This window comes from Cornus florida, unplaced genomic scaffold (assembly GCF_030987335.1).
Source record: "Cornus florida cultivar Cherokee Brave unplaced genomic scaffold, ASM3098733v1 CherokeeBrave_3.0.0_Hap2_Chr07, whole genome shotgun sequence".
Lineage (NCBI taxonomy): Eukaryota > Viridiplantae > Streptophyta > Magnoliopsida > Cornales > Cornaceae > Cornus > Cornus florida.
Window position 1 is genome coordinate 13,603,723 of NW_026775577.1, and position 26,323 is coordinate 13,630,045.

The window sequence follows — 26,323 nt, forward strand, 5'->3', positions numbered from 1 at the left end:
ATTCATTCATTTTACGTAAACTAGGAAGTAATGAGAGTTGCTTTCGACAAAATTAAAACCACAACTATTATTGCATCTAATCACGTTCCTTCATCATGCCTCAAACCACAAAAATTTTAAACCGCAACGATTGTTCTAACTCATAACGTTCCCATTACTTATTTTGTAAATTATAAATCATTCCGTATCATCAATTATAAATCATTCCGTTAAAATGTTCAATGTACTCAAGTGATAATAACATTTTTTACATGGTACATCGACATCGTCCTTTAAAATGTTCAATGTACTCGAGTGATAATAACATTTTTTACATGGTACACCGAAATCGTCGCACCTCAATTATTGGAGGGTACGAGATGGATGTGGCCTTTACATAGATAGATCGTGTCAATCACACGTGGCTAAAATTAATTCAATTCACTCTACGTGGCACTATAAGAAGCGAAAGATCCAGAGTTTATTTTAACAAATCTTAAAAGACAACTATAAATTCCTCATCTTTTATGCACTCTCATCACTCAATAAAGAGAAGCAACGCACACAGTGTGTGTGAAATGGATCAATTGAAGCCAAGTGCCGCGAACTCAAGTCCTCTTACTCCTCTGGGCTTCCTCGACAGAGCTGCTACAGTGTACGGCGAGTGCACGTCCATTGTGTACAATGAGAAAACTTACACGTGGTCGGAAACCCACCGTCGATGCCTCCGAGTTGCTTCATCAATCTCATCCCTCGGCATCAAAAGAGGCCACGTGGTGTCGGTGGTGGCCCCCAATGTCCCCGCCATGTACGAGCTCCATTTCGCCGTGCCCATGGCCGGAGCGATCCTCCACACGGTCAACACCCGCCTCGACGCCCGCACCGTCTCCATACTCCTCCGCCACAGCGAATCAAAGCTCGTCTTCGTCGATTATCTCTCAATCTCTCTAGTCCTTGAAGCACTCAATATCTTCCCGCCAAACACACGTCGTCCTACTCTCGTCCTCATCACTGACGATGAAGCTCCATCACAAATCACCGTTGATTTTCATGCAACGTACGAGAGTTTGGTTGATGGAGGTGATCCTGAGTTTAAGTGGGTCCGACCCAATGGCGAGTGGGACCCAATTGTGTTGAACTACACATCGGGAACCACCTCGTCTCCAAAAGGGGTGGTCCATTGCCACCGTGGAATTTTCATCATCACTGTTGATACTCTGATCGACTGGTCAGTACCCAAGCAAGCGGTCTACTTGTGGACCCTACCCATGTTCCACGCCAATGGGTGGTGCTTCACGTGGGGAATCGCCGCCGTTGGCGGCACTAACATCTGCCTCCGCAAATTCGACGCGCCGTTCATCTACAACTCTTTACGGCGGCACAAAGTGACTCACATGTGCGGTGCTCCTATTGTGATGAACATGTTATCCAACTCCCACGACGGCGAGCCCTTGAAAAACCCGGTTCACATTCTCAGCGCCGGAGCGCCGCCGCCTGCGGCGGTGCTGTTTCGGACTGAATCGTTGGGTTTTATAGTGAGTCACGGGTACGGGTTGACGGAAACTGCTGGTGTAGTGGTGTCGTGCGCGTGGAAGCCGCAGTGGAATCGGCTTCCGGGGACGGAGAGGGCGAGGCTGAAGGCGAGACAGGGAGTGAGGACACTCGGGATGAGTGAGTTGGACGTGATCGACCCCGAGTCAGGAGTGAGTGTGACTCGGGACGGGTCAACAGTGGGTGAGATAGTACTACGCGGTGGATGTATCATGCTGGGTTATCTCAAAGACCCAGAAGGGACCTCCAAATCGATGGGAAACAATGGTTGGTTCTACACCGGGGATGTTGGAGTGATGCACCCAGATGGGTATATAGAAATCAAAGACCGGTCGAAGGATGTAATCATCAGCGGCGGCGAGAATGTGAGCAGCGTGGAGGTGGAATCGGTTCTGTATACGCACCCGGCGGTGAATGAAGCGGCGGTGGTGGCGCGGCCCGACGAATTTTGGGGCGAAACGGTGTGTGCTTTCATTAGTTTGAAGGCTGAGACGACGGCAGCAAAGAAGCCGACGGAGAACGAGGTGATGGAGTTCTGCAGGGCGAGATTGCCGCACTACATGGTGCCGAAGACGGTGGTGTTGAAGGAAGAGCTGCCAAAGACGTCGACCGGAAAGATTCAGAAGTTCGAGCTGAGACAGATCGCCAAGAAAATGGGGTCGTCGAGGACGAGTCGGATGTAGCGGAGTGGAGTTGTCGACTCCGAGTTTAGCACCAGTGCGCCGTCAAATAGTACGTACTCCGGAGAGTTTGGAACGCCCAATATACGAATTTTTAAGATATTTTTATAGTTATTTTGTATTTTAATTAAATATTTAAAAATTATAATAAAAAAATATTATTAAATTTTAAAATTATTATAAGAAAGAAAATTTTATAACTAATAAAATAAACTGTTTGTAATCCAATTAAGACTTTATGGTTTTTAAATACTTTTTATAAACGATTTGTAATCCAATTAAGATGATCCTAAATCTATTCGGTGTTCCAATATAGGCACAACAAGCTGATTAAATTGGCATCCTAAACTTAATGTGGTATCCACCCATTGTGGTCTGTTTAGATTAGCATTTGTCCTTAAAAAATGACAGGGAGCAAATAAGTGTGATACCACACCATCAATATTCTTCTAAGATTTTGTTAAATTATACTCGGATAGAGAGTTTGGTACTTATTATTTTGACATCTTTTAAAATTTGACGTGTGTGCTCAACAAGCTGATTAAATTGGCATCCCAAACTTAATGCGGTATCCACCCATTGTGGTTTGTTTAGATTAGCATTTGTCCCTGAAAAATGATGAGGAGCACATAAGTGTGATACCACATCATCAATATTTTTCTAAGATTTTGTTAAATTATACTCTGATAGAGAGTTTGGTACTTATTATTTTGATATTTTTTAAAATTTGATGTGTGTGTTTAACAACATTTATTTTATATATGTGAAACTCGTTATTAAAATTTATAAAATGACCATATTGTCATTCCATTTTATAAAAAAACAACAATAGTCTTATAATGAAATGACAAAAAGAACCCACCAAACATTTAATTTATTATAAAATTTTCCATTGAAATACTTTCTATGAGTTTGCCTCTTGCCAGCTGTTTGCACCCTAAAATAATTTTTTTCTAATTCGGCCACACACTGCATGAGTAGATTGGTTTAAATTATTTTATTATTCAATATTAATTGAGATTCAAGGACAAAAACAATTTTCTTGTCAATATCTGGAATTGGTTTTATTTGGGTCAACACATGACTACACGTGTATATGACTCGATAGTAATATATATCTTCAAGCAATTCAATTTCCTCATTTAACCGCGTGGTACATACAATGCCACATCATCAAAGGTCTATATCTTGTATGTAAGTTTGATAGAGTGATAATGAAGGCACGTGTTTTTGGAGAAAGAATTGGTGCAAAGATAAGTTCAAACAAATGATGTTTAAATTTAAAAGAAGAGTTCGAATTTGAATTTACAAAGGAGTTGGAACTGCCAAAACCAAACTTTGCCAACTAACTCAGAAGTTTATAAATATTGATGGAGAAATCCCAGCAAGAGGTTCCCAACCAATCCAACACATTTTCTTACAATATAATATTTTTCTTATATTTTCATTCCTTTACATGTATTTTTCTTATTTTGTTCTTTTCTTATGAGTAGAATTCTAGTGTATCAATAATTCCTATATTTGTAAACTTGTATTGGAATTGTACTTATGGAATAAAATTAGACGCTTGGCTCTGTCCTCACCATATTTTATTTTGTAAGAATATCTCCAACTATTGTTTATATTTTTTTTGTGTAAATATGATGTGTCATAATAAATTTATACAAAAAATTTGAATTATTTAATTTTAGCTCCAACGGTTGTTTTATACCTTTTGTGTAAAAATATATCTCTCAATAATAATCAACCATGTGTCATGCCAAGGTCCACATAATTTTTACAATAATTTTTATAAACTTACTTAATATATGGTTGATTCTTTAATGGGATGAGAAAGAGATATGAAAAATGAAATGTGTTAATTTAGCCGTGTAAAAAGGTTGTGTATTTTATTACATAACCCTTTTACACATTGGTGATGTGGCAATGTAGGTTAACATACTGCTGGAGATGGAAAAAATTTACACATTATAGGTGGCCGTATATATTTTACACAAAATGATATTTTAACATACCGTTGGAGATGCTCTAAGTTTATTTTTATGGAATTGGTGAACGCTTGTGCAATATCTTTTGCTCCCTTCATTTGTTCCATTCTTTGTTACAAAAATCCTCTTCGTTGAGGCATTGAAGAACCCAAAAAAGAAAGTGGTAATCCTTGCTTTCCTAACAATCGCATGAGTTTCCATAAGGACCGATTTCCTTTTTCGATCCTAAGGATAAGTTTGGTTATTTTCAATTAGAGTCAAAAGGTTCCCGCAGGCCCCTTAAAAAAAAACAGCCAAACACCAGCATATTGTCATTTCTTTTTCTTGGTTTTCAGCCAGTCATCCTCTCTTTCAATTATACGGAGTATTTGATTTTCTGATAAGCATAAAGAATTTAGTTCAATTTACAAGTGGTTCAATACTTCATGAATTAAGAGGATACATTCGTATGATTTTATCTCAACCTTTTACAAAAACTACACTTACATCAAGGTAAAGTTTAAAATAACAAAGTAATTTATTTTAAAAGTTTATTTTTTTATTTCATTTTAGTTGAATTAAGCAAATTAAATATATATGCATCAAGATTGTTAGGCCAAAATACTTTCTAACCTTTTATTCCAAAATATCATATTATCTTTCTTAAATCAAATAATTCATTGAAAGATTAAGCAAAATAATTACCTGCAACTAGTATACCACGTTAGACTGCAACTGCAGCGTGAATATGACCTTGCTTATTTGTATAGTATATCACGTTGAAAAATAATGTGAATGCCAATACTGTAGGGTCACTAACATGTAGAGTCGACATTGATATCTTGTTGTGAATGGTCATCTATTCACGTAGGCAGTTGTCTACACTTAACATGTCCTCTTATGGAAACCTGGACCAGTTCTTTGACATATTTTGTTGAGATTAAAGAATAAGATATACATCTTTTGAATAAACAGGAGAGAAAAGAAAATAAATGATACCATCAATTATAAGAGAAGAGAAAAGAAAAGAAAAGAAAGCATTTTAATATCTTTTATTTATGTTTGAATAAATTATGAGGGAAAATAAATGAAATGATAGTATTCTTTTTTGAAAAATATAAAGGAGATAAAAGAAATGAAAGGTTAAGAATTAAATAACTATCATAATCTTTTTATAAAATGTTATGAGATATGAGTCAAATGTTATAAGAGGATAGTTTTGGTATTATGAAAATACTACTTACTCATTATCCTTTATCTCCAAATCTTCTCATTTTTAGGAGGATATCACATGAGAGATTTGGAAGGATAACTCTCCCAATCCTTTTCTTTTATCTTCATTAAAAGCTACCAAAACATGATTTTCAGAATCCTTTCTTTTCTTTCTTTCCAAATATCCCTCCAAATCACTCAATCCAAACGAAGCCTTAGGCTACACCCGCCACAATATTGTTAAGGGATGTGTTGGACTGAATAGGTGTGATCATTTGTTGTGAGATGTAGAGATGCAATTCAAAACCAACAAATATAACATATTCAATGTGAATCAAGATATGCAACTCAAAACCAACAATGATAACATATTCAATGTGCATCAAGAGATACAGCTTAAAACCAACAAACTTAACTTGTTTAATGTGAATCATTGCAACCCATTGGAATGGGTATGCATAGTGACGAAAAGGCATCATTTGTTCTATAAATACCCCAAGTTGCCATCTGTTCTGTTCGTTCAGAATTCTTCTCTCCCTCTCTAGACTTGAATTGGGTTCAAGTCATGGTCAAGTGATTCGAAGCACTAGACCCAACATTTATAACAATGAGCCATATTACAATTGGTCCGAACCATTTGGTTCGGATCGAACTCAGTTCATTACTTCTACAGTATAGATGTATTTTTTAGTCAAATAGAGTATTACACATACGAAGTTCGTCATATCCACAAATTTGAACTGTTACTGGTAGATGGAGACTGTTGTATCTTAGGAGACAATTGCCAATTCACTATGGAGTCCGTCAACACCACGGAACGTAAATTGTCTTAAGAACATAGTATCAAAAGCTAGAATCGATCCAAGTTTCTTCATTTAAATTGTTTAATTATTGCTTTTATTTGCATGATTAATTAAATATAGAGTCGCCTATTTAAGTAATTATTTTTTAACATATTATTAATTATTTCATATCATATTAGTATAAGGTTTATTATATGTTAAATTTTACATGAAGTATATATTTTCTAGCAAATGTGAGATCTTAAACTAATACAATAATGTAGTTGGATTATTAGTTATCAAATGGTCTTGTTATTTCCCAGCTAAACCTCACGGATGTGGAAATTCTTCGACTGGACTCCATGTTAAAATTGATAACCAAATTTTCAACGATCAGTGGGTAATAATTCCCCAATTCAGCACTTCCAGTCTTTCCAATCTCAATCCTTTATTGCACAGCTCCACAACATTCCACCCCCTCAAATGAGCTTGATTTGATAAAGTGGTTACCAAGTCCCACAACTCCTCTTGTATTCCTTGGCATCACATGGTTTGGTTTAAGTATCACATAAAACACATTGTTTGGTTAGCAATTAAGGGTAGGCTTTACACCCTTGACATCAAGCCAATGTACACTACCAATGCTCACTACCCGTGTCATCCTAAAAATGGCATCACATGGTTTGGTTTAAGTATCACATAAAACACATTGTTTGGTTAGCAATTAAGGGTAGGCTTTACACCCTTGACATCAAGCCAATGTACACTACCAATGCTCACTACCCGTGTCATCCTAAAAATGGCATCACATGGTTTGGTTTAAGTATCACATAAAACACATTGTTTGGTTAGCAATTAAGGGTAGGCTTTACACCCTTGACATCAAGCCAATGTACACTACCAATGCTCACTACCCGTGTCATCCTAAAACTGGCATCACATGGTTTGGTTTAAGTATCACATAAAACACATTGTTTGGTTAGCAATTAAGGGTAGGCTTTACACCCTTGACATCAAGCCAATGTACACTACCAATGCTCACTACCCTTGTCATCCTAAAAATGGCATCACATGGTTTGGTTTAAGTATCACATAAAACACATTGTTTGGTTAGCAATTAAGGGTAGGCTTTACACCCTTGATATCAAGCCAATGTACACTACCAATGCTCACTACCCGTGTCATCCTAAAAATGGTATTACATGGTTTGGTTTAAGTATCACATAAAACACATTGTTTGGTTAGCAATTAAGGGTAGGCTTTACACCCTTGACATCAAGCCAATGTACACTACCAATGCTCACTACCCGTGTCATCCTAAAAATGAGACTATTGATAATTAGGAAAAAAAGAAAAAAAAGAAAAAAAAAAGAACTATTGATCACATTTTCTTCAAATGTAAGTTTAACGGTATAATATGGGAATTCATCCAACATCATGTTGTTTTCTACATTAAGCCTAATTGTTGAACGTCCTAATTAATCTTGTTTCTTGCAGGTGCTCAAATACTTGGAACTCAAGCCAATTCATTACACATAAGCTTCTTTTCTCTGCTGCCATTTATTTTATCTGGCACTCGAGAAATGCATGCAAGAGCCCTTTAGAAACAAATCATCTTCTCCACAACACATTATCCTGTGTCATTAAATAATTTATTAAAGCCAGATTTGCATCCATCAAGGTGAGGAGTGTCGCAGAGTTTAGAAAAGTGGGGAGCTTTGAGGATCTTCAACAGTTTTTCTGGAAGGGTTTTTCCTTTGCTAGGGCCATTCCCAGTTCCTTGCTGATTAGCAGCCTATGTAATGGGGTTCAAAGGAGCATCTGAGGTTGGTACAGAGCTTTGGACCGGAGGTGCTAGTCCATGCTCTCCTGGATGTTGCTGGTGCTCTTGTTACTGAAATGATGGTCTGGCCTACTTATGAATGCCTTAATTTTGCTGTTGTTATGGTGTTCAGTCTTGCACAAGACTACTTTAGTAACTCATTGTGCTCCAATCGTATTGATCCTCTCTATTTGTCTGTGTGTATGACTTTTTGGTTTCTTGCTGTGTCCTTGGGACTTCTTGTACATTCTTTTTTTTTTATATTATGCAAGGTTAGTCATTCAACTAAAAAAGAGTTTGAAACCCACTCGATCTCTTGTAGTTTGTGTTCATATTTTAATTCTAAATTAAAATATTTTTTTAAAAAAAATAATTTTGTTTAATATGTAATCATATAGGTTTTTTTGTTTGAATACAAATGATGATGATTAATTTTTTTACCTTTTCAATTAAGCAGTATAGCAATAATCTTACGGTTGCGTGCTACAATAATTTTGATAAATAAAAAAAAAATTATAATTTTGGTGATATTTTTTATTTATAATTTGTTATTTTATTTACAAACCTAGTTTACAATTGTATTTATATTATTTTTCAAAGAATTTATATATATATATATATATATATATATATTTATTTATTTATTTATTTATTTCGCGGCCAACTATGTGAATTATTTGTAATGGACTTCATAGGTAACTCCAATAAGTTAAAATCAAAACTCTTATTTTCTTTCAAAGATTTAATCTTTATACATTAAAAAGTTCCAGTGACAAAATAGGTACCTTGATTAAGGTAATTTCAGTCAAAGATTCAATCTTTACTCATTAAAATACTCATCAGGACGTTAAAGTGAACTCGAATAAGCTTAACTCAAAACTCTCATTTTCTTTCAAAGATTCAATCTCTATACATTAAAAATGTAGTAACATAATAGGGTGTTTTCCAAGTGTGCCGCTAGTTGACATATTTATTCACCATCCTTCGTACTTGTATTGCAGTTGAGAAGTCTTACAACACTTGTTAATTGAGAAGTAAACAACCACTCATCTCTATTTATAGACCAAATGCCTCATAATAAATGGCTAGAATATGTACAGGTGTTAATAATTCAACTGGCCATAATATCTTGAGTTCTAGAATGCTATATATTTATACATATAATGTTAGACATATCCAGAGAATTTTATAGAAGTATATACAACTCTAAACAATTTTAGAGAATTTTGCATAAATTCACACTTCTGCAGAGAAGTCTAAAATATTCTTATTATATAAATTTTCATGTCATAATCTGTTATGTGCCCCGTGACATAACCTTTTAAGGGCGAGACTTGACATAGTGTTTTGTACCAATAAATTCTCAATGCATCAATATATATATATATAATATCATAATCCCTGTTGGACCAAACCCAACTAAGGCCCAATAGCAGTCCCATTTTGTTTTGAAAGAAGACTAAATTGGGATTGGGAGAGGCTTTTATCTCATGGATTTAGTGGAGCCTTGCCCAACTCAACCCACCAAATTTCCAAGCCCTCAACACTCTTTTCAGTTTTTAAGATGTAAATAAACTATCACCAACTTAAACTTAAATGTGTTCCACACAAATGAAAAAATAATAATAATAAGTAAATAATTTGTGTCACACGCAAGTGTCTTGATTCATTCACTCTATGTAGCGCCATACTAAACTACGGAGTAAGGAGAGTTGCTTTCAATAAATTTCAAACCACAACAATTGTTCTGTCTCATCACGTCTCCAACTTTCATACTTTACATGAATTTTATTGTGAGACCTACTCATCGCCCTAATAGATATAATTATGTTAAATGTTCAATGCACTCAAGTGATAACATTTTTACATGGTCCATGTCCTACCTCAATTCTTCTAGAGTAGGGACGGACCCGAAAACTATGTAAGTAGTGAGGGTCTTTAACAATAACTAATATAAAAATTATTATAAGGGCAGTAAGTGTTGCATTGACATAGATAGATCATAATTATCACCAAATTAATGTGTTACACACAAATAAAGAAAATAAAAAGTGTTACGCGCAATTGTCTCAGTTCATTTACGTGTCACAAGAATTTTATTGATTGAAATCTACTTATTTACGTGTCACAAGAATTTTATTGTGAAATCTACTTATGGAACCAATCAATCAAATTTTGTTAAAAAGTTCATTGCACCCAAGTTATATCATTTTCATGTGGATCCATAATTCTACTAATTTCTCTATCTTTGCAGCTTCATGTGACACATACATCCATCCCATCACTTGTGTTTCACATTCTCTAGGGGGTGCAAGATGTACCATTGTAACATTTTCACGTGGTCCATAATTTTTTAAAAAGTCAACCACGACGTTGACTATAATTAATTACCCAAACAATACAAAAATGGTTCATCTGGTTAGCGTGAATTAGGTAGAGAGGAAAATAAACGAAAACCAAAATTAATTTTTGAGAGTTTGGTTACTTGGAAAGGGAAAATTTTTGGGAAAGTGGGATTCGCATCGATAAATTTTTTCAAAATATTTCCCCGCATAAAACACAGGAAAATTTACTTTCTCGCACCAAACTATCATTTTATTTCCAAAATTCCTATTATGCCCAATTGTTTCTCCATTACCTAAAATTTTTGGAAATAAATTAAGGGTGGAATGGTAGAATATTAAATAATATAACTTTTAATTTTTATCAATATCTCAGTAGAAATATGGGAAGAGATTAATTTGAGTCATCATATTATTTATATGACATAACAATTTCATGGAAATCCATATAATATTTATTTTTTACTATCTATACAGCTTTGAACTAAATTGAGTTTTATATTATGTGATTTTTGCAAAGAAAAATTTGCATAGAAGTGGTTCATATTCATAAAAAATAAGGAAGGGGACTGATAAATTATGCATGAACCATAAAATTATTATGCATTATTATAAAATATGTTACTTTTGCATGACAATTTTTTATCCTAGAGTTACAGTTAATGTTTCTTCGAGGGGGATTAAAAATATATATATATAATAATTCAATAAAATATGAGTATGTTATCATAAATGAACTACATTCTACGTATAAATATAAATAATTATTATTGAAAACACAAAATAAAAAAATCTGGCAACTAAAATGCATTCCTCCTAGTTTTTCTAATTTTAATATGAATAATAATAATAATAATTATTATTATTATTATTATTATTATTATTAATCCACTATTTTATGATAAAACATGAGTATGTTATGATAAATGAATTATATTTTACATATAAATATAAATAATTATTATTAAAAATAGAAAATAAAAAGAATTTGACAACTAAAATGTAGTCCTCCTTAGTTTGTCTAATTTAAATATGAATATAAATAATAATTATTATTATTTTTAATTCATTATTTTACTATTTAATTACTAAAAATTAATATAAATAATTAAATATAAAGATTATTCATCTAATATAAAATTAATTTATTTTTCAATATTTGAAATCATGAGAGTAATTTTAGTAAGTAAATTATTTTCTTTTTTCTTTTATACTATCTAAACTAATAAAATAATATTTTTTCATAACTTTGTTGAAAATTTTTCTTATTAACCAAATACAGATAAAAAATTTAATTTTCTTTTCTTCCACTTCACTTTCCTTAAATTTCCGTCCACGTAAGGAATCTACACTGTATAGCCTTATCAAGAACAACGTGTATGCTCTCTCATTGCTCAACAAAGAGAAGCAATTTCACACAGCAGTGTGTGAAATGGATCAATTGAAGCCAAGTGCGGCGAACTCGAGCCCTCTCACTCCTCTCGGCTTCCTCGAGAGAGCTGCTACAGTATACGGCGAGTGCACATCCGTCGTGTACAACGAGAAAACTTACACGTGGTCGGAAACCCACCGTCGATGCCTCCGAGTCGCTTCATCAATCTCATCACTCGGAATCGGAAGAGGCCACGTGGTCTCGGTGGCGGCCCCCAACGTCCCCGCCATGTACGAGCTCCACTTCGCCGTGCCCATGGCCGGTGCGATCCTCAACACCGTCAACACCCGACTCGACGCCCGCACCGTCTCGGTACTCCTCCGCCACAGCGAATCAAAGCTCATCTTCGTCGATTATCTCTCCACCTCCCTAATCCTCGAAGCACTCTCTCTCTTCCCACCAAACATCAACCGTCCTACTCTCGTCCTCATCACGGACGATGAAGCTCCATCACAAATCACCGTTGATTTTCATACTACGTATGAGAGTTTGGTTGATGGAGGTGATCCTGAGTTCAAGTGGGTCCGTCCCAATTGCGAGTGGGACCCAATTTCGCTGAATTACACGTCGGGAACCACCTCGTCTCCAAAAGGGGTGGTTGTTTGCCACCGTGGGATTTTCATCATCACCGTTGATACTCTGATCGATTGGTCAGTACCCAAGCAAGCGGTGTACTTGTGGACCCTACCCATGTTCCACGCCAATGGGTGGAGCTTCCCGTGGGGAATCGCCGCCGTGGGCGGCACTAACATCTGCCTCCGCAAATTCGACGCGCCGCTCATCTACGACGCGTTACGGCGGCACAACGTGACCCACATGTGCGGCGCTCCTGTTGTGCTCAACATGTTATCGAATTCCCCCGACGGCGAGCCGTTGAAAAACCCAGTTCACATCCTCACCGCCGGAGCGCCACCGCCTGCGGCGGTGCTGTTTCGGACCGAGTCGTTGGGTTTTGTAGTGAGTCACGGTTATGGGTTGACGGAAACGGCTGGATTAGTGGTGTCTTGCGCGTGGAAGCCGCAGTGGAATCGGATTCCGGCGACGGAGAGGGCGAGGCTGAAGGCGAGACAGGGAGTGAGGACACTCGGGATGAGTGAGTTGGACGTGATTGATCCCGAGTCTGGAGCGAGTGTGACTCGGGACGGGTCAGCAGTGGGTGAGATTGTGTTACGCGGTGGGTGTGTCATGCTGGGTTATCTCAAAGACCCAGAAGGGACCTCCAAATCGATGAGAGAGAATGGGTGGTTCTATACCGGAGATGTTGGAGTGATGCACCCAGATGGGTATATAGAAATCAAAGACCGATCGAAGGACGTGATCATCAGCGGCGGCGAGAATTTAAGCAGCGTGGAGGTGGAATCGGTTCTGTATACCCACCCGGCGGTCAATGAGGCGGCGGTGGTGGCGCGGCCGGACGAGTTCTGGGGCGAAACGCCGTGTGCTTTCATAAGCCTGAAGGCGGAAACGACTGCGGCGAAGAGGCCGACGGAGAAGGAGGTGATGGAGTTCTGCAGGGCGAGATTGCCGCACTACATGGTGCCGAAGACGGTGGTGTTAAAGGAGGAGCTTCCGAAGACGTCGACCGGAAAGATTCAGAAATTCGTGCTGAGAGAGATCGCCAAGAAAATTGGATCGTCGAGGACGAGTCGTATGTAGGAAACTGGAGCTGAGTTGAGTCGACTCGTCCGGGATGAATTGACATAGTGGCGCCGTCATATTATAGGTTATTATTAACCTGTGTGTTTGGATTTTTATTTGTCGTTAGAAATGGATACCGAGCAAATAACGTAAACTATTATTTGAAAACAGTGATTTGTGTAATAAATTGTGGGGTTTTAATTAATTTGGTTTTATTGTAGCATGATGTCAATCACCACCACCCTTGTTTTATACCTTCGTACTGCTATTTGCAACAGGGCAGTAGTTCCCACGGGGTGACGGGGAGGGTTTTTTTTGCACTTTTACCCTATTTTATATATATATATATATAAAATAGGGTGTTAGTATTTAACAATCCTATAATATGTATATAGTTGATATAATTCCATATAGGTTATTAAAACCTTTTAACATTTATTTGAGAGGCAAATAAGGATTTTTTTTTCATTCGGCCGTTAATATGTATATAGTTGATATAATTCCATATAGGTTATTAAAACCTTTTAACATTTATTTTAGAGGCAAATAAGGATTTTTTTTTCATTCGGCCGTTAATAGAGCGCTAAAAATATTAAAATGCCCTTTCTACAATTAAAGTAAAAAATAATTAAAAATTTCAGTTAATGTAAAATGACTTTTATTAAACTACTTCAGTATAAGATGGGGTATTTTCGGTATTTTAATAGTAAACAAAATTCATTTAATGTAAAAATTCAATTAAAAAATAGTAAAAAAATTAGTTAAAGAAGGGTATTTTGAGTATTTAATACAATTAATTAGTCATGTGTAAAGTACATGATTAGTTAACGGTACTTTTTTAACTGTTGATTGTCGAAAATTCCTAATTTGCAAAAAAAAAAAAAATTTTAAGAGTTATATACCCAAAACAAAAGAGAAGGGTGTTATTTGTTCAAAAAGTTATCTATATACTTGGCCCTTATATGTAATTTAAATGACCATATAAAATCTAAACAAATTTTAGATAATCTTCTCAAAAAATAATAAATTATTTAACAACTAGGAAAAAAAACTATTTATACATTTTGGAACTTGTTCTAAACAAATAAGATGACAACTACCATTTTCTTTAAGACTAGGTTGGAGTGGGTCAAATTAACATCCCCATTGATCTCCTTCCATTCACATTCATTGGCCAAACTAGTTTTTAAAAATAATTTTGCAATTTTCATTGATGAAATAAACAAAAAACAATATGAATAGAAGGGAAAATTGATACTCTTCCCCCACTTTTTTGCTCTTATACTTCACTTAATTTTTAAGGAAGTAGCACATGTACTTAAAATACAATTTTAGACTTCATTTCTTCAAATATAATTATGCGATTTAATTTATTAAAAAAATCAATATAAAAGTGGAATTTTAATGCCACAGCCCAAATAAAAAATAAATAGGTAGAGTAGAGAATTTATCTATTTTTTGTTTTATGAATTTCATGAATTTCTCTTCCAACGGATAAGATTAGGACTATGATATTCCTGAATCCATCCATCACAAATAAAGTCAAACAATTGCTACTTGCTTTTGTAGTAGTTTGGATCCATGCGCTTGTTTTCATTTTCGTGTTTGACTGCATATTTGTATTATATAAGTATTTATCATGTTCCACTTATATTCGGGTTGAGCGTGACAAAAGAGTAACGATCATAAATATTTAAAAGAATTGTGTGGCTTAATGTTCGGATCCTTTATTTTATTTTAATGGTGTTGAAACTGTTTTCAAACACTATTATTTTAAATTTTAACATTAATTTACTTTCAACACTATTAATCGAGTTTGAGAAATAGTACACGTGGAGTGCGTCATTACAGTACGCAATGATATTGAAACTAAAAATGATGATATTAAAACATATTTTTAACATGTTTACACTTTGAATTAATTTTTTTAAATGAAATTATAATATTGTCGTCTTTCAAAAACTATCCATACAACTCTACTTTTTACGAATAATTTTATTATCTTAATTAGAAAATTTGAGTAGTGAGTGCAATATCATATATTAATTCATATCTCTATAACTATTAATATTTTTATTAGCTTATTAAGCAACTATCTTGTAGACCGGATAACTTTATGCTACGTTTGGTGTATAGGAATGGAATGAAATAGAATGTCCATTCCTACTATTCATTTGTTTGGTATGCAACTTAAAGTGGGAATGGTCATTCTATTGGAATGAAAATCCATTCCTGAGAATGAAAATCTATTCCATAACTAAACCTATGGAATGACCATTCCATTCCCAAGTAATTTATTTTTAAAAATCGACTTTCCAAAACACCCTCATGTTCCAAACTTCCAAATCCAAAAACCACCATTACCTTCCACCACAATCATCTCCGCCTTTCACCACTACCACCATTATCACTGCCTTCCACCACTATCACCATTATCACTGCTTTCCACCACCACCGACTTTCACCATCGCCCACCATTTTCCACCGCCACCGCCTTTCACCACCGCTACCACCACCGTTTGCCGCAACCATCATTGCCACCTTTCCCTACTGCTATTGCCACCACCTTCCACCACTACCATTGCCATTGCCTTTCACCACCTTCCACCACCACCGCTGCTATCGCCTTTCACCATTGCCACCACCACCACTGCTACCGCCTTTCACTACCACCACCACCACCGTTGCAGCCCTACACTACCACTGCCGTCTTCCACCACCGCCACCGCAGCCGCCTTCCACAATCCCCAACACCGCCACCATCGCCTTCTACCACCTTCCACCATCGCTACCGCCATCACCTTTCACCACCACCACCTCCACCGCCACCATTGCCGCCGCCTTCCACCACCACCACTATCGTCACCACCTTCCACCACCACCACCGCCACCACTTCCATTACCTTCTACCACCATCATAGTCACACCACTATCTCCTTTCACCACAACTACCACACTACTGCCACCGCCTTCCACCAACACCAATGCTACCTTCATTATATATATATATATATATATATATCTTAATTTGGTTTAATCTTATTTGATTATTTAAAATATATATAAACAAAATTAATTGCTAATTAACTCGCAAGCTAATTAAACAAATTACATATCACAAAAAATAATTAATAGAAGACGAAGAGCAAGTTTGCCGTATAGTTTATTATTCTATGATTGTATATATATTTTTAAATGTTACCAAAGTCACTTACGAAATACAGAAGTGTTATAAAAAATTTTAAAAATCATAATATTTATATGTATAATATTGTGGTGACACATGATATGATCGATCATGTGAGTCTAAGAAAAATTCAAAGTCTCAAACACATTGCCACGTTACTCAACAATCCTATAATTTTGTTTTTAGTTATTTTCTACTCGAGATTGACGTGTTACAAAGTCTGCCCATGATACTAAAGTCAACATTTTTTAAGATACGCCAACACATAATTATATGGAATATTCTTTAGAATTAATTAATATTATATTGATGGGCACTCTAAATTATTTACTTATAATTTTATTGGGCGGAGAATATGTCAGGATATGGGGTTTGCACAGCTGATCAAAAGTTTACTTTAAAAAAATAAAAGAATTAAAAAAATATTATATTGCATATTAAATTTATAACTAAAATAAAAAATTAAAAAATCAGAAGGATAATAATGTAAAAAATCAAGAATTGTGCCTAATCTCACTAGACACAAACAAAATATTCAGAATAAAATAATATGTGTGATTTGCGGATGATTACACATATTCGAGATTTATCTTGCAGTTATAATTTTAAAAGATTCGGTAGTTTGAAGGACGTACTATTTTTTCAAAAATAAAAGAAAAAATTACAACTTAAAAAATATAAAAGGATAATAATATAGCACGTCTCATTAATTTTAAAAACAATAGAAGATTATTACTATTCAATCTTATTTTTCAAGTCCAGGAGTATAATCGAATTTTTATTTATTTAATGAAGTGAATAGGACCAATGTTCATCTCATCCACTCCATCAACATTGTTATCACTTTGTTCTTTCTCAATCAAAATCTGATCATTTGTCCAAAAAAATAATAATAATAATAATTATGATTATAATTTCACATTTTAACCTAATCTCTTATTTTATTTTATTATTTTTGGTAAATGAATTTTATTAAAGAACACAAAAACTATACCAGAAGCAGGGCCACAAGAATCAGAAGAAAGAATTGGAAGGGCCTAAGCCCATGCAAGGGGCACAGGAGCATGGTACACCAATAGACCAGGATAACACACAAACAGGCCCAACAGGCCCAAAAGGGCCAAAATATCCCACAGAGATAACCAACCAAGGCCCAAATAGACCCAAGTCACATACACACCACAATGCATATTTATTTTTCATTTTTTTCAAACCTTATACTAATATGATATGAGATAATTTATATATTTCATAATCTTTTTGTTTTTTGTAATGAATTAGTTGGTCTTTTACATATGAATCCCGTTTGTTTAAATGTTTAGTTTGAACTGTACGACGTTGATCGATTCTATTTAATCATTTTTGTGGTATTAATCTAGATCATTTAATCCGAAAGAAATCGTATTGATAATGACCTCTTAACCAAATTTTCCATTGACTCATTACAAAATTCCAATGTTTCTTACCTTGTGTTCTAGAATAATCCTTTATTGTTGTGTTCTTAAGAGAAAAAGATGTTCCGAATATATCTTAATTTATACAAGTTAATAACTTGGGTTTGGGATCATTTGTAAAATGCATATGCTTGTGAGTTGTGACAAGGAGGATAAGTCACAAAAATCTGTGAATTTTTATTATTATTACTAATATTATAAAGCAATTTTTTTATAGTTTGGAATTGAGAAAATTTTAAAGCAAATTTAAATTTTGAACTAAACTCATCTCAATTCCAAATTCAAGGAATGGCTTCTATGCAATAGCATCCAAAGATAACATTAATATATATTTATAATTTCTTAACATATTTTCTAATTACTTCCTACTAGGTTAGTTTAGATAAATCGAGTTGTCTCTTTCTAATTAATTACTAATTAGCAGTCTATAGGTGTTTATGTTGTATAATTTTTACTTTTTCTTATGTCAATTATTAATAATTTTTCCTATATTATTCAAATAATGTATCTTAGTATTCTTTCACAACCACTCGTATTGGAGAACATTAAATTTTATTTTAAAATCGATTGAAATCGTAAAATTAAAGAAACTTAACCAAATCGAATCATGAAGGAATAGTTCAGTTTTATAATTTTGGACTTATTTATAGTTCAATCCAATATATATATATATATATATATATATATATATATATATATATATCTATAAAAATTACTCCAGCTTTTTAGTCACTCAATTATGTTATAAACTTATAATTATTTATCATAAAATATTACGTCATATATATTACTAATATTATATATATAACGGCCCAACCCAATAATTTTTATTGTTGTGGCATGTGAGTAGTCTAGGAAAAATTCAAAGCCTCGCGTTGTTTGTTATTTTCTATTCGAGATTGAATATTATAAGGTGTGCCCATGTTCCTAAAGTCAACATTTTTTAAGATACGCAACACATAGTTATACGGAATATTCTTTAGATTTAATTTATATTAAATTGATGGGTGCTCCAAATTATTCACTTATAATTTTCTTGGGTGGAGAAGATGTGAGGATATGGGGCTGCACAGCTGATCAAAAGTTTACTTTAAAAAAAGCTGACTATATTGCATTTTCAATCTATAACTAAAATAAAAAAATCATAAGGATAATAATGTAAAAAATCAAGAATTGTGCCTAATCTCACTAGACACAAACAACATCCAGATTAAAATGATATGGGTGATTTGCGGATGATTGCACATATTCGAGATTTATCTTACAACTATAAATTCAAAGGATCAGTAGTTGGAAAGCTATTCTGTTTTCTCAAAAAATATATATATATATAAAACTAAAAAAATAAAAAAGGATAATAATAGAGCACGATTTTTAAAAAAATAATAGAAAATTAATACTATTTAGTCTTATTTTTCAAGTCGTGCAATCGGGTTTTTATTTATTTAATGAAGTAAATAGGACCAATGCTGATCTCATCCACTCCATCAACATTGTTATCACTTTGTTCTTTCTCAATCAAAATCTGATCATTTGTCCCCTAAAAAAAAATTTATGATTATAATTTCCCATTTTAACCTAATCTCTTATTTTATTTTATTATTTTTGGTAAATAAATTTTATTAAAGAACACAAAAACTATACCAGAAGCAATGCCGCAATAACCAGAAGAAAGAATTGGCACAAGGGCACACGAGCATGGCCCACCAATAGACCCGGAGAACACACAAACAGGCCCAAAAGGTCCAAAACACTCACAGAGACAACCAAAGCCCAAATAGACATTATAAGCATATCTCATGTGGACACATATTAAGGAATTCAAACAATTCGTGGAGGACTGTGAACTCACCCACCTTCGTTTTCAAGGTTATTCTTTTACCCGGCGCAACAACCGTGAATCGGGTAAGCTTATTTTGGCAAGATTGGATCGTGTTCTCTGTACTTCTCAATGGTTCCGTTCCTTCCCCAGGTGCATGCTTCATCATCTCACAGTCCAAGGATTCGACCATACTGCCATTTTGTTATGTCTTAATGATGCCATCTCTCATTCTCGGTGAAATTTTTAGTTCGATGCTTGGTGGGTCAAAGAAGATGAGTTCAAACCCATTATTGAAAAAGCTTGGCAGTCTCCGTTTTCTGCCTTCCTATGTAGGGCCTTCAACACAAATTAACTCAATGGAAGTCTCATTTAAAGTTTTGGAGACGTGGTAAATGTGACAATTCACAAGCCAAAATTACAGCTCTGGAAAGTAATTTAAAGATTCTGAAAGAACAAGAAGCAGAGTTTGACAAAGCTGAATGTTTCAAGCTAGAAAAAGGAACTGGGTAATGCTTGGAGGGATGAGGAAGTCTTCTAGATGCAGATATCCAGAATCGCTTGGTTGAAACAGGGCGATAAGAACACTAATTTTTTTCACAGAAAAGCGCAAATTCGGCGGAGGAAAAATGAAATTATTGGCTTGGAAAATTCTAGAGGTGAGTGACGAGATTCTAAATATGACATCCGTAAGGTTGCGGAAGATTATTTCAATCATCTCTACTCTTCATCTCCCGATCATGATGATCTTCAATTTTGGGATTTGGTTTGCCCTAGAGTTACGCAGGAAATGAATAATGACTTATTGAAAGACGATATGGTGGAAGAACTTCGATTAGCTCTTGCAAGTATGGGTCCTTTCAAAGCTCCAGGTCCGGACGGTTTCACTCCTCTCTTTTTCGAGTGAATATTGGGTACCCCAAGGTTACCCCGTCAGCATGCCAACATGCTATCCCCGTCCAATAAAAGCATGACACTTTTCCAACTTTCCACGTCAGCTCTTAACGGAGAAAAAGTTAACTCCGTCTATTTTCTTTTGTTAAAAAAAAAAAAAAAAAACTTATTTCAAATTTCAAATTTCAAAATAAACATTGAAATCCATTCCACCTTCTCTCTCTCCTCGTTGCCCTAACTAGATCATAACGTGTTTGCTCGAATCTACAATCGAGACCCTAGCGACGGCCGTGACGTATTCTCTTTGACCTCCGGCGTCGAGCTCGACGACCACCGGGATGATCCCCTGCGCCATCGCAATCAACACATTCTTGTCGTCCTCCTGAATCAACCCCAGCAGTGAGTCCAACGCCGAGTTCTTCGACTCGGTGCTCCCAATCTGCAATCGAGTTATCAACTTCCGAGCCTCGACTCGTACGGACTCCTTCTTCAACGTCGACGACGACCTCAGAACGACTCCCAATCTGCAACCGAGTTATCAAGTTCCGAGCCTCGACTCGATCGGACTCCCTCTTCGACGACCTCAGAACGGCGTCGTCGTGTAGCACCCCGCTCTTGATCAAAACGCCGAAGTCTCTGATCTGCCGGTCCAGCTTCACCGAGACCGAATCGACGTCGTTCTGCGTCTTAAGCTTGCCGCCGAGGAGGGTCTAATTTCGACAGGCTTTAGAGAGGGAAAGTGCGTCGGAGAGAGTATCGGAGACAGAATAGAACAGTTCTAGAGAGAGAGTTGGGAGGTGAATCGGCGAGGTCGGCGAGGTCGGCGAGTTGAGTCTTGAGATCGGCGAGTTGTGTTTTGATCAGAGACCACTTGCCTCTGAAGTTCTGTGTGTTGTATCGAGTCCAGTAATGATTGAAAAAGCTGATTCGAAAGGTCAATGTGTTCATTTTCTGGTTCTTTCATAGCGGATTGCGGTCTAAGAATATTGGGATTTCAACAGATATGTAAACATTGCAGCAGCACCTTTTGTTACCATCTCGCGTGTTTAATTGCAGGATCTGATGATCAGTCTTACACAAATATTTTTTTCTTCCAGATAGCGTTCATATTTATTATTTTTTTTTTTATTTTTTTTTTTAACTTTAATTTACGAACATTTTTTTTTTTTTTTTAATTTCTGAAAATTACTATATATTGACATAATTGATCACTGAAAACATAAGTAAATGCATGTCAGTATTCACATAATTGAGGTTTGCCCACAGTTCATGCGTTTTATTGGTGGGCTTTGGGAAATTTGGATATCATGGGTATTAGCAGCAGGATGGTTTTCTGATGTATAGTTAAGAGGTTGATTGTTTAGTATGATTCTTTGCCGCTGCAGTCGCGTTCTTGCTTGGATAGTATGATTGAGACTATATTTGGTATGCTTATAGGAGAATGGGTCTGTGCCTATCGGTGTTTATATTTTTGCTTGGATAGTATGGTCGTTCTTGGCTTTGGTTCAATGCCAATCTGTTGCGGATTTGCTGCACTCTTCTTCTGTGGTTTATGTTGCCTTGTGCGCTCTCTGAATTTCTATGTGGCTGTGATTTTGCTTTTGATGGAGATGGGCATTTGGTTTGCTTTTGGAGAATGGGTTCTTTGCCCATCTGTTGTTGCTTCATTTTTGGGGTCTATCTGCCTTGTGAATGCATTGCTGGTGTGGGGTGGTGTCTTGTGATAGCCGGGGGTTTTTGAATTGGTTCAATCTCTTTGGGAAGCTTGGATTTATTGTGGAATGTGAAGTTTTTTTTTTTTTTCCCTGCACTCTGTGTTTGTGCCTTGCGTAGGCTGTGTTTTACTACTTTATGAATGTATTCTAAAGGTTCTCATAGTGTGTTGTGTTTTGGCAAAGGTATCCTCATTGTTGGTTTCTTTCTTTGCCTTCTATGTTTCTCAGGCGAGGGTATGCCCTCGGATCTCCCCTGTATTATATTATTTCATTTTATATGAGGCTAATCTTGTTTGATTTTCTTAAAATTGTTAGCCCTGATGTTATACTTAAAATAGTTGGATTTTTTTATAAACACAACTAAATTTTGTTGTGATTTAAGTTCTGCAAAACCATAGTGTGTCCCAGATCCTCAATGATTGATATTAATAGAGCATGAGACATTACATTTCTATACTTAACAACACTGTTTACACTAAAAATTTAAGTCCTGCAATTGTAATTAACAACCTATTAACAACCTCCTATTACAAAAATCCTTTCCTCAACAAAAATTAAACAGTGTTGTAGAACTATTTAAGAACCTATAGAATACATCCCTAAAGCAGTAAAACACAGCCTACACAAGGCACAAACACAGAGTGCAGAAAACAGAAGAAAAAAAAAAAATACTGCATACTCCACAATAAATCCAAGCTTCTCAAATAAATTGAACCAATTCAAAAACCCTCAGCTCTCACAAGACACCACCCAACACTAGCAAAGTGAAACAACAACAGAAGAAGAATGCAACAAATCTGCAACAGAAGTCCTGGTGTTGTACTTAAAATTGTTGGATTTTTTTATAAACACAACTAAATTTTTTTGTGATTTAAGTTGTGCAAAACCATGGTGTGTCCCAAATCCTCAATGATTGATATCAACAGAGCATGAAAACTTAAAAGACATTACATTCCTATACTTAACACTGTTTACACTGAAATTTTAAGTCCTGCTATTATAATTAACAACATGTTTATACTAGAAACAACTTGCTATTACAAAAATCCTCTTCTCAACAACAAATGACATTAACATTCAAAATATCCTCTTCCGGTCTTGGCTGCTCCACAACCTCTGCAAATCACTTGCTTGCATCAAGATCATTCCTATAAGCATGTAACAATAAAATTATGTTACTCATCCAAAAAAATCATATAAGTGATAACAATCATATGTTGAATAATACCTGACTTGTTGCTCGCATTGGAGTGACGTATGAATAACACCAGGATTGAAAATGTTTGTATGTAGTTGTTGCCCAAATGAATGAAGAGTTGGAGCATGAACAGGTGGGAGAGAAAGCACTGGAGCACTGGGCACATTATAAGTGTTGTGTAATGGTTGCCCTGCAAGTCAGAATTAAAATGTATAATTGTACATCTATTGACTTGACAGTAAACTAAAATTGAATAAAGTGTTTTATTACCTTTTTTTTGCCTACGTTTCCTTTTCTCCAAATAGCTTTTTATTCGAGCATTCGTTACTCCTTTTGCTTTCACATGTGAAGGATCCAGCACAATCATTTCCTCTAAATGTCCACCAATCTTCGTGAGATCACTAGAAGTATTGTCATTTTCTTTATTTGGATTGAAGGTTTCCATAAGTTTTTGTGCATCCTCCCACATTAATTGCACATGTTTCTTGGCCAAACTTTTTCCCTCAGCGGTCATAACCAAGTGATTGATAGCGCGATAAGATTTCTGAAGTAAGATGCTTCTTTCTAGAGTCAAAGATGATTTCTTATTTCTAGACGACCCACCAACTTCAAATGGAGGCTGTTTAGATTTCACATACTTTGTCCATCTTTCTAGAATATATTGAGATGGTATATCATGAATATTCCATAAATTGAAAACCTTCAGTGCATGCCGACACAACCACCCAGTAGACTCAAACAACTTACAAGAACACACTACATTAAAATTAGATGAATCAAAATTTATAATGTAATGCTTATCACCTCCCACAAAAGCACGATAAATGAAGATTGTAGAAAGATTTGATAACAACTCCAATTTCACTGCCAAACTAGAAAGCACCTCATCTTCAAATAAGTAATAAATATTATTTGTGTAAACACAAGTTGCTTGTTTCAGCATTTTGGAATCCTTCGCTTTCATTTGTATTATGCCATGCTTACTACGATAATCTTCATTAGCTTCAGCTAACCGCATCTTCTCACATTGTTCTTCATAATGTTGCACAAATTCCATTAAAGTCATAGCTTTAGAGGACATCTTTTGCAAAACATTGTTCATACTCTCACTTCTTTGAGTTGATTTAGCACGGAGAGTGAAAGTGTCAAGACTAAACGCCGGACACCACTTCTCTCTAAGTCCATAAAGTGACTTAAGCTATTTGTTGTCTGCAATGCCAAACTTCGTTATCATTAGACTCCATGTTGATTCAAAATCATCTATTGCTTCAGAATGTAGACACTTCTGAAACAAAGTTTTGAACTCGTAATTTCCATACAAGGTCCCAAGCTTTTGAGTGGCATTTTTTGAAATATGCCATGAACAAAGACGATGACAAGTGTTTGGAAAAACTTTTTTAATGGCATTTGCCATTGCTTGACATTGATCAGTAAATATTGTCTTGGGTGCCTTGTTATCCATCGCCTCTAAAAATTCCTCGAACAACCAAACAAAAGAATCTGTGGTCTCATCTACAAGAAATGCACAACCAAATAAAATATTCTTCCTATGATGATTAACTCCTACGAATGGAGCAAAAATCATATCATATCTGTTTGTTCGATACGTGGTATCAAAAACAACAACATCCCCAAAATAGTCATAGTCTAATCTCGATCTTCCATCTCTCCAAAAAAAATTTGCCAAACGACCTTCTGCATCTAATTCCTCACTGTGAAAGAATATATGGTCTTCAGCTCGACATTGCTTAAAGTTTTTTATTACGCTTTGTGCATCTCCTCTTTGAATCAAACTTTTCTTTTTCTCATTAACAAAATTTTGACAATCTCTTAAAGTGAACCCGACATTTTCAGATCCACCAACTTCTTTCGAAAGATATGAGTAAGCTTTTGTCCCTTTTATACCAGCACCAACCATAGAATTTAGAACACTTGCACTAGCTGAATCTATGTTTCTGCTTATTCTTAAAAACTGTCTTTCTTCTTGATCAACAAAGTTATGGTTGTGTTCATCATTGATATAACTAATTTCCCAAATTCCTTCTGCAATTACAAATTTAATTAGAGCTTTACAACCTGTTCGGGTCACTAGTCTTCTTATTTTTTTCGGATTAAAAGGATCACCATCGCGATATTGTCCTGCATTTGCACATAAGAACTCCCGTTGTTTAATAACTCCACCACTAGTATACCGAAAGTTTCCTTTTCGAACACCAAAACCCTTTCGCAGGGCATACTTACAATATAACTTATATGCTTCATCTTCACTAGAAACCCTCATTCCAATTTTAAGATCATCAATATCATCATCCAAAGATTCCATTTAATAAATTAGGTATGATAACACACCTGTAAACCAAATACATTATAAACCAACGAAAAATAATGTTACAAACATAATACTTGTACTTTATTTTTTCTTTATTATACACTGATTGTGAATTTGTTAAAATTATATGTCTAGGTTCTTACTGGTGGTTGAGGAGATGTTTCGGATGAGAACAACAATGAGTTTTCTACTCTAGTGTTGTTGAAGTCTCAAAAAGAAGAAGCTGAAAAAGAAAAAAAAAAAGTTGCCTTCTATTCAATTAGAGCCAAAACCGCATTGAACTCTTATACTCTATTCTCTTAATCATTTATGTAAGGATAAT

The 26,323-nt window shown here is 35.2% G+C and overlaps 4 protein-coding genes across 4 annotated transcripts; 2 read left to right on the plus strand and 2 right to left on the minus strand.

The window, feature by feature from the left end:
• Positions 1–366: 366 nt before the first annotated feature.
• Positions 367–2,488, plus strand: LOC132266455 (2-methylpropanoate--CoA ligase CCL4-like). Its single transcript, XM_059767330.1, has one exon. The coding sequence runs from the start codon at positions 507–509 to the stop codon at positions 2,211–2,213; it is 1,707 nt and encodes a 568-aa protein (XP_059623313.1). The 5' UTR covers positions 367–506; the 3' UTR covers positions 2,214–2,488.
• A 9,195-nt stretch (positions 2,489–11,683) lies between these two features.
• LOC132266456 (2-methylpropanoate--CoA ligase CCL4-like) lies at positions 11,684–13,625 on the plus strand. The gene has a single exon (XM_059767331.1). It carries the CDS (start codon positions 11,768–11,770, stop codon positions 13,421–13,423), a length of 1,656 nt encoding a protein of 551 aa, XP_059623314.1. The 5' UTR covers positions 11,684–11,767; the 3' UTR covers positions 13,424–13,625.
• Positions 13,626–21,037: 7,412 nt separating this feature from the next.
• LOC132316275 (protein FAR1-RELATED SEQUENCE 4-like) lies at positions 21,038–24,738 on the minus strand. The gene is made up of 4 exons (XM_059814784.1): positions 23,943–24,738; positions 23,703–23,862; positions 21,628–21,736; positions 21,038–21,469 (listed from the first exon to the last, which is right to left on the minus strand). The coding sequence occupies exons 1-4, from the start codon at positions 24,736–24,738 to the stop codon at positions 21,038–21,040; spliced, it is 1,497 nt and encodes a 498-aa protein (XP_059670767.1).
• Positions 24,739–24,870: 132 nt separating this feature from the next.
• Positions 24,871–25,995, minus strand: LOC132316276 (protein FAR1-RELATED SEQUENCE 5-like). The gene has a single exon (XM_059814785.1). The coding sequence runs from the start codon at positions 25,993–25,995 to the stop codon at positions 24,871–24,873; it is 1,125 nt and encodes a 374-aa protein (XP_059670768.1).
• Positions 25,996–26,323: the final 328 nt, after the last annotated feature.